Here is a 10,124-nt window from a genome sequence, read left to right on the forward strand (position 1 = left end):
GTTGAAAAAAAAAACTCGTCAATGTAAATTTTGTTGTTGGAGGTGTTTCCGCTGGGTGTACTGTATTCTCTGGGTTGAAAAACATCTGTAGCCATTCCCCAAATGAACTGCGAGACGCACAACAGCCCAAAAAACGTTCATAAATTTTGCAGAAGTAAATCCCCCTAAAAAAGCGCTTTTTGCAATTCACGTATCGACCGTATCGTTAAAACCAATATTGATATGGGTTTTGAATGTGAATTAGACAACAGTGGAGAATATAGTACGATCCATAAGTTGTCAACTTCGATATTCAATTATCTGGTTGATGGTCGTCTGATGAGCTACGACGATAGAGTGGATATCCATCATTTCCATTTTTGCAAGCAAGTGGATAGTGTTTTTGCATTTTTTCAACTTCAAACCGAAGTGGGATTGTGGTGTCCGAAAGGTCCATGAACCATATTGGTTTTCATCACTTCGTTTAATACTGGATCTTTCTCTACATCAGGAATTTCTACAGAAATGATTTCATCAATTTGATCTTTGTTTGTACGTCTGGTTGGTGGCATTGTTAAAAACGAAAATCCAACTGAAAATAAATTGATCTCATATTTTTTCTGTTTAACCATGTATACCAAATTGCAATATTGTGTAGTCAGCAAAAGTTACCAAAAATCGATATAAGGTGAATTTAACTTACCGTGACTAATAAACACTTTTTAAACACTTATTAGCAAACAAAAAATTTCCCAAAGCTTTAAAAAAAAAACAAACCCTTTAAATAAAAAACTTAAAAAAATTTTAAATGAAAACAATTCCAAAATTTTTTTTTTAATTGAATGACGTTGACATTTAAATTGAATTACGTTTCCATTTGTTACGCGCTTTTTTTAAAATATGCAAAATGAAATGTATCTTTTTCAATCTTTCTGAGAGATTTTCTTAATATTTTTTTCCATAAGAACCTTGTACACTTAGTATTTATTGAAAACTACAAACAAAAGTCAGCCAAATCGGTTCAGCCATTCACGCGTGATGCCGTGACAACGAAAACGGTTTCATTTTTATATACTTATAAGATTATAAAATTATTTCTGAGTGCATTTGCAGGCAAAGCCATTGTATTTACAAATGTTGTTATTGTATCATGTATGTATAACAGTCTATGGTTTGAAATTCCAGCATAATTGCAAAGCGAGCAGTTTATATCAACGCATCTCCACCTCAACCTCCATACTTTCACACTCTTCTAAAACTGAACACTTATATAATAGTCAGATCAAATAGTTTTAAATTACATTTTATAGGTCATGTATAGGTACATGTATATGTCTGTGTTAACTCAAATACATATTTATGAACGTCTACTGATTCAATCAAGACAAGTGCAGATGTACGCAACAAAAACATCAAGAAATCTCAAAATAGACAGCTTAGAACTTTGTTAACACCAATAATAAGTACGTACAAAAAGGTTACCTATACATATGTTTGTGCATGTGTTTATATATGCGGCTAAACACTCTTACTAGAAAAAAGCTAAAAAAAAATTGTTTGTCATCAGAAGTAAATTGACTATATTCTTTTTTATTTATTACTGAATCAATTACAATTTACATTGATTGGGTACACTGGCGAAAAAAATACTTTATAATGAGTACGTATATTGTAGAAAAAAAGTGAACTTAATTAAAATAAACACTACGAAATCTTCTTTGACTACTATTTTAAATGCAATGCCATGGATAGAATTTCAGGCAACATGAGGTACCCACGCTTGTTTAGCTTTTTACAACAAAGCAAATTAGCATAAAAAAGCAGTATTTATGTGTAAGTATTGTGATCAAAGTGATAAGTAGCTATCAGGGAAAAGTTTACAACGCAACTTTGATTGAACTGCTGAAATTTTGTGTTTCTATATTTTGATTTCTTTAATAAAATAGTTGATTAGAATTAGATACAAGTATTAATTACTCTAAAGTTCACAGGTGGAATAGCACTCAAGTAGTTTTGTTAAGTAGAGTAAGTGATACAATTTTCAAAACAAATTGAGGGCACTGCTTTCGCTGTTCCTTAATTTTTTTTCCGATTTGAGAACTTTTGTCGTTGACTTGTTCAGCATGCTACTGATTTCCGTATGTGACCTGCAAAACTTTTTATTGACTAATTTGACGTTTTGTTGAGGCATAATTCAACCTACTTGGGAAAAAGTTTGTCTTTTTCGCACCGTTACGATTCTCTTGTCTTTTGTGAATAGTATTCAGAAGCGGTATTCATCATTTCAACCAGTCTGACTTATATTGTCAACTTATTGCAGTATGTACTGAATAGCAGTAGTAATTGCTTTGTATTTCAAGACTACAAATATGTAAAAGAAGCCAACTCTCCAACGAAATAATTAACGTAAAAGTTACTCATAAGCCGTGACTGATTGGTGTACTGTGGCCGCATAGTATATTAGGTTGTCAAATCTCTTCTCCTCCGCCTTTTTGCCTTTTGAATTTCGCGGCTAAGCGCTATAGAGCTCGTATCTGACAATACTATAAACCTTTAAAAGGTCTTGACATAACCTACAAAACGACGCTTTGCATAATTAGTTTGGATATTGCGTGCAACAGTAACAGACGTGTAAACGTGAAGTTCACTAACGCAGAAATTCGCGATATTTTAAAGTTTTCCTTCGTTAAAGGCAAATCCGCTACAGAAACGTTCCGTGAGATTAATGGTGTTTTGTGGGATGGTACTCTATCACTTCGAACTGCGGAGGAATGGTTTCGACGATTCAGAGCGGGTGAAAACGACACCATGGATAAGCCAGCCGGCAGAAGACCTGTGACGACGAACACCGATCAAATCATGGAAAACATCGAGTTAGACCGGCATTTGGCATCTCGTGTTATCGCCCAGAAGATGGAAACACACAAAAAACTTGATGTTTGGGTGCCGCATTATTTGACGCAAAAAAAACTTCTGGAGCGAATCAACACCTGCGATATGCTGCTGAAACGGAACGAACTCGACTCATTTTTGAAGCGGATGGTGACTGGCGACAAAAAATGGATCACATACGACAATATCAAGCGAAAACGGTTGTGGTCGAAGGCAGGCAAATCGTCCCAAACAGTGGCCAAGCCGGGATTGACGGCCAGGAAGGTTTTGCTGTGTGTTTGGTGGGATTGGAAGGAAATCATCCACTGTGAGCTGTTCCCATATGGCCAGATGCTTAATTCTACCATCTACTGCGTCCAGAATTGGCAAACAGTAAGAGTGTAGTGTTCCACCAGTACAACGCCAGACAACACACTTCGTTGATGACTCGTCAGAAGCTACGGGAACTCGGACGGGAGTTTTTATCACATCCACCAAATAGCCCGGACATAGCGCCAAGTGATTATCACCTGTTCCTGTCCATAGCGAACGCCCTTGTTGGTGTAAAATTCAACTCAAAAGAGGCTTGTGAAAAGTGGCTGTCCGAGTTCTTCGCATACAAGGAGGGGGGCTTCTGCATGGAATAAAGAGCAAAAAAGCGGAGATATTTAACAATCTTATATAAGCTTACGATTCTCGAAGTTTCAGAGGATAGAACGAGGTATCTGATAGCTAGTATAAGTTTTTCATCTCTCTTTTATTTTACTTCTACCTGCACTCTTTGAACGATATATTACGTATGTAAGCTTATAAATTAGCCTGACAGTAAAATTGATAATTAATTTAAGACATTTAAAAAATAGTAAAGTCAACCGAATGTTTGAAAATTTTGATGTTAGTTAAATTTTTACTCTATTGAATCCAATTTTGGTACAGAGATGCTCCGTTAGGAAAAAATATTTCTATTAATCCGAATTAAGATAATTCATATATTAACCGATGTATGGGGTATAAAGTCAGCCGAAAGTTAGAAAATTTTGTTTTTATATTAGGCTGTGAGGTTCACATTTCCGGTATTTGGGGGTTTAAGTAGCTATAGTTCTATTTAAAAATTTTTAGTCACACGTTGGCACATTTCAAAGGCATTATTCGTAAAGATTTGTACACAAGAAAGAAAATTCAGATGTTCCCACCCACATATCATGATCTGTCTCCGCTATCACCCACTACATTCATATTGCTATGTATTTTTATCTTTTGTTTCTGCTTTGCTGTTGAAGGGAACACTATTCCAAGCGTTACATTCTCTGAAGCTTCAATCACATACACAAGGTTTGCATTGTTTTGTATACCTTATCCCCTGTATTAAGTTGGCCACGATTTTTGTAACACCGAAAAAGAAACGAAAGAGGCCCTAAAGAGTGTAAATATAAATGATCAGCATGACAAGCTGAATCGATCCGAGTAATTTCCGAGTGTATATATAGGAACTACTCCCTCAGTTTCTGAGATATCCATCTGAATTTTACACCTGTTATTTTCTCAGCAATAAGCTGCTGCTTACTGGTCAGAATGACCGATTTCGGATCACTAAACCATATAACTACCAAACTAACTGTAATATCGGAATGAAATGCTTGTATGGAAAACTCTTTCGTTTGACGAAGTATTTACAATATATTTGGTGTGCATTATTAACTAGGCAATTTTCGTAGAAATGGTTGAGATCGAATCCTTATAGCATATAGCTGACATAAAAACAGACCGATCAAAGCTTTTGTAAAGAATATTTTTATATTTGTGAAGGGTATTATGGCTTCGGTGAAAGCGTCGGTAACATTTTTTTATAAATAAATACGATAATAAATTTTTCTAAAATCTATAAGTGCAAGTAAATGCAAAAAAATTTCCAAAGATTCTTAATTTGTGTGCGAAAAACTTGTTAGGTGCCAAAGCTTTCACACGCTTTCACTATTTCTTCAAGTTTTTTTCGATTTGAAAATTTTTGTCGTTCAGTCATTGAGTGATGGGGCATGCAACTGATTAGTATGCAATACGTATGTGTATTGCAACATTTGCCACTGACTAATTTGAATTTTTGAGCTAGTGACTTTAGCAAGCTTTACTTGATTAACCCTCCTTATAAATTAAGGAGTTTGGTTTTAGAACAAAACAAAAAAATATTTGTTTTTTTTTTCAAAACATTTTGTATCTAACCTGTAATAAATATTCTTCAGCAGCGTTATGCTCGACTTCAACCATCCCCATTTCAATTACGAACTCATTCTTTTAAATAATTTTTAAAGAAATTTTAGTTCCTAAGTATTTCAAGACTACAAATACATATGTATCCCTCGGCTTCGTCGTAGAGGGACAGCAAATTCTTCAAAGAAATAATTAGTCTTAAAGTTGCTCATACGCCGTCTCATTGATATTATATTATATACTGTAGTCTTTTACCGATATTTATGCTTACTTGACCGAAAGTTTATTCAAACTTGTACGAAAGGGTTAACTATAGATTTTCATTCATCATTTATTTTCCTTCCACCACCACTGTTTGCACGACATACTACTTTTGTAACATTTGCTACTTTCTCCTTATAAATGTGCCTTTGAAAAAAATGGATAATTGATTTATGACCATCAAGCACATTTTTCAAAGTCGATTAATTAGTTACACTTCTACACAGCTAAGTATAAACTAGTGGGGACGTATAACATCAAAAATAACAAGTAAGGAAGGGCTAAGTTCCGATTCAACCGAACATTTTATACTCTTGCAACTATCAGGAATCAAAGGATGGAAAATGCATTAAGATGTACAACGTCAACCTGAGAATGGAAATCTGAAAAAAATTATATACATACATATGTATACTATATACACATAACTCATATGCTGACAGACACATAAGGTTTGTTAGAAAAACGGAAGCCATCACATGTTGTATATGGAAGTTGGGGTAGTATCGACCAAATTTTATCTATTTTCCCAATACCACATACTATTACCACGTCACGTACAAAAAAACTAATCACATAGAGTAAAGATATAATCCCAGCGCCCCATTTTAAAAACGCTTAGTTTATTTTAGTTATTAAAAAACGTAATTGTCTATTACCACAAAATCCTTTAGCTACATATTTTTAGATTGTGCGGCAACACTATCATGTGTTTTGTTTTCACCATAACCTCACTTTGTTTTTCAAACGTGTGAAAGAAATTTGGTGTTTTGTACAATTTGCGATGTCGCGAAATAATAAGTAAGTTTATGTTGTTATATCTTCAAGTTGTGATATTTTTGTGTTAAAGTTTATAAATTTATCTTTGTTGAGTGGAAAAGTAAAGTCAAAAGTGGTTTTTATTGGTTCTGTGAAGTTTTGTAAGAGATATTTTGTGACGCCCCATTTTTGGGGCGCTGAGCACATATGCCCACATGTTTTTTCATAAACTTTTTGTTCACATTTGTTAATTTTCAGTAAATATATGACACATTTTTTCTTTCCGATTTCTTTTTTTTTCTGCTTTTTTTATATTTTACGGAAATTCCATAACTGAAACTCACTATTCAGGTTAACTGTTGCTGACATAGTCGATATTTTGGAGTATGAAGAAGATATTATAAATGCTTCTGTTTACATTTGCCCTCCTGAAAATCACATGCTAAGTGATGGTGACAGTGACGAAGACGACGCCGAAGCAGGAAACTTTAATCATCTCTCTGGAAATCAGCTACGAGCTGAAGGGCAATTGCAAATAGTTAGACAAGGTGGTGGTGGATTGAGGCATGAATTTGTTGGGCGGGAAAATCAGTCTGATTCGGACGACAGTGATGACAATGTTTCTTTATCTGAACTAAAAATTGGGAATCAAGCTCAAGTGAGAAAATCAAAGAAAAAACCTCTGCCATATAGAGAGTGGGAGAACAAGGATCTTCCAACGTATGAGAGGCAAACTTGGACTGAACCTGACTTTCTCAACGACTCTCGGAGCCCTGTAGAGTGGTTTGAACTATTTTATGATGACGAGTTAGTAGAATTGATAGTACTTAACTCGAAAAAGTATGCCGTTTACGAGGGGAACGACCAGTTTGACGTAACGCGAGAAGAAATGCGTCTTGTAATTGCTATATTTTTGTTGAGTGGCTATTGTTCCTATGCAAGACAGCGAATGTTTTGGGACACAGGTGCTGATACATATCACCCTGGCGTTGCCAACTCTATGACAAGATTTCGGTTCGAGCAAATTTTGAAATATATGCACGTAAGCGACAATACATTATTAGATCAGGGAGATAAGTTTACAAAGGTTCGCCCATTGTGGAATAAACTTAACGCAAGTTGGATGAGATATTTTCCGCGCTTTACGAATGTAAGTATAGATGAATCCATGGTACCGTATTACGGCCACCATAGCACAAAACAACATATCCATGGAAAACCAATCCGATTTGGTTATAAGATTTGGTGCATGGCAACTCGCCTAGGATATTTGATTCAAGCTGAACCTTATCAAGGAGCCTCCACCGGTAATACTAATCCCGAGCTAGGAGTTGGTGGGTCCGTTGTTACGAATTTGCTGTCTAAACTACCAAATGGGTTCAAAGTCCACGTCTACATCGATAATTTTTTCACGTCACTTCGTTTGCTAACAGCACTGAAGGAATCTGGACATCAGGGAACTGGCACTATTCGATCAAATCGCGTCGAAAAAGCACCTTTGGAGTCACTTCAAAGCATAAAATCCAAACCGAGGGGTAGCTATCATCAGATTACTGATAAGAAATCAGGTATTACGCTGGTTCGCTATAATGACAACAACGTAGTTACTTTGGCCTCCTCTGCCGAAGGAGTACTACCTCTGGGATCGGCTCAACGATGGTCAAGCAGTCAAAAGAAAAAGATAGGTATTCCACAACCATTATGTATCCAGCAGTACAATAGATATATGGGCGGTACTGACCGACTAGATCAGAATGTGGGATGTTATCGAATCAGTATCAATCGTAAAAAGTGGTACTGGCAGTTGATGATGTGGCCTTTGAACGTATCCGTGAACAATGCGTTTCAACTTTATAAACTGTCTCCAGATGGTCAAGAAAATCGTTCATTAGACTATCTTGCATTTATTAGAGTAATAACTACTACATATCTTGGTAAATATATTCATTATTCATGTTTCTATTTGCCATAATTACTTCTTTGCTTAGGAAAATACTCCCTTCCACGTACAATGGGTCGCCCCTTGAAGCCTCGTTGCAAAAGACGTAGAGTTCCAGACGGGGTTCGCCTTGATGGTCAAGGCCACATAATAATTTCAAATGCAACTCAAATAAGATGTGCAATGTGCCATAAAAACACAACTAAAAAGTGTCGAAAATGTGATGTTGGATGTCACACAAACTGTTTTGAGGCTTTCCATTCATAATTTTATTTATATTTATTTTAATTCAATCAATTAAAAAGTGGTATCTGAATTAAATTTATAATTTTCTTTAATAAAACTGAAATCACATCTTATATTAACTGAACTACATAGTATATTTTTAGTGCTCCCTGGTGTGGCCAGCGCCCCATTTTTGGGGCGGCTATTTTCTCAAAAACTACGAGAGATATGAATAAAAGGCCTTAAGCGCTTGATTACTGGTGTCTCATAGCTAACCGCAATTGCTTTCTTTCCTTCAAAATTTTTCTAGAAAAAAAGTTGGGATTATATTGGCCACATTATTTGTAAAAGGATTTATCTTGTTATATTAACTGCTTCTTGATTTCTGCACTGTAAACTCAACGAATCAAGTGGAATCAAAATTGTGCTATATTTGAAGTAGTCGTTGTTGTTGTCCCATTTCGTCTGTTTCCATAATGTGATGGCGTTAGGATTTGTGGAAGAACACAAATTGGCTTTCGCATCATGATAACGCCTCTGCTCACGTCTTGTTGTTTTTCGCAAATATTTGTCCAAAAACAACATATTAATGGTGCCGGAGCCACTGCATTTCCCAGACCTGGCTGCCTGTAACTTCTTTGCCCTAAGCTAAAGACGCCCATTAAAGGAGATAAAAACTACATCAAATAAGGAGCTAAATAAAAGCACAAAAAATTATTTTTTAAGATCTTTTAAGATTACAAAATATCAACCAATGGATTTTTCTAGAAAACACTTCGATGAGCAGATAATTTTACATTTGTGGCCTTAAGACTTTTTCCAATGGGAATATGTAAAGTCTAAGGTCTATGTTCTTCGCTTCGGTTTTGGAAAAAAACATCACGCGTGTCATTCGCCAATTACCAGTCGAAATGTATGAACTAGTCATCGAAAATTGGACTCAATGGAAATACTTGAAATATTTAAAAGAGATAATCTTCAAAAAATAAATGACAAAGAAAGTTCTTTGGGATGATAATAAATATTCCTCATTAAATTTGAAGTTTATGTGTTTTCTCTTTAAAAAAGTAGGAAACCTTGAAATGGATCACCCTTTATAAGGTAAAAATAAGGTTTATTTGAATTTTAATTATTATCCCCTATATCGGTTATTTCACCATATTTAAGAAGACTCTATCTTAAAATAAAATAGAATAAAAACATCTTCAAAGACTGCATTACTTCAATGCCGTGCTATTAGTATTATTTAGATCCACAGAAACCTCATCACAGTTAGTTAGCAAAAATTGTTTGGCGCATCATACTTTGTTGATAAAGAAAATACGACTACTTGAAATTCTTGAAACGCAACATTTTCTACCGCAAAACCACAATATGTGGCTAAGTTCTCAAAACAAAAAAATTTGTCTCTCCTGCTTTAAACAATGTCATATGAACCCACACTCACACGTAGAACCCAAATGTCTAGATATACATTTTCTTTTGTTAGTGCTAATCCAATTATCAACGTGTTGACATTTTCTCTTTGCGTTCCGCAATAGCCTATTTTAAAACTATTGCTTCTGCCACAGCCACCCACAGCCAGCATCATGCTCTGTCAGCGCTGTCACCCACTACATTCATATTGCTATGTATTTTGATCTTTTGTTCCTGCTTTGCTTATGAAGCGCACGCTCCTCCAAGCGTTATATCCCTGTTTTGACAACAAACATATTTTTCATGCTTATTCCGCCACAGCTTTAATATCTCCTTATGTGAATGTGGTACCATCTACCTGTGAGATAGCTAATTTTGTGACATGTTTTTCTTTGCTGCCTTAGAATATCAGTGTTGAGCAGGTTAACTAGCAAACAATAAACCATGAATGAAGAGACTACCCAACCGT

The 10,124-nt window shown here is 35.3% G+C and overlaps 1 protein-coding gene across 1 annotated transcript; it reads left to right on the top strand.

Moving 5' to 3' along the window:
• The first annotated feature begins 5,909 nt into the window (after window positions 1–5,909).
• On the top strand, window positions 5,910–8,421 carry LOC126763663 (piggyBac transposable element-derived protein 3-like). The gene is made up of 2 exons (XM_050481376.1): window positions 5,910–8,009; window positions 8,064–8,421. Exons 1-2 carry the CDS (start codon window positions 6,515–6,517, stop codon window positions 8,279–8,281), a joined length of 1,713 nt encoding a protein of 570 aa, XP_050337333.1. The 5' UTR covers window positions 5,910–6,514; the 3' UTR covers window positions 8,282–8,421.
• Window positions 8,422–10,124: the final 1,703 nt, after the last annotated feature.

Source organism: Bactrocera neohumeralis, chromosome 6, assembly GCF_024586455.1.
Source record: "Bactrocera neohumeralis isolate Rockhampton chromosome 6, APGP_CSIRO_Bneo_wtdbg2-racon-allhic-juicebox.fasta_v2, whole genome shotgun sequence".
Classification (NCBI taxonomy): domain Eukaryota; kingdom Metazoa; phylum Arthropoda; class Insecta; order Diptera; family Tephritidae; genus Bactrocera; species Bactrocera neohumeralis.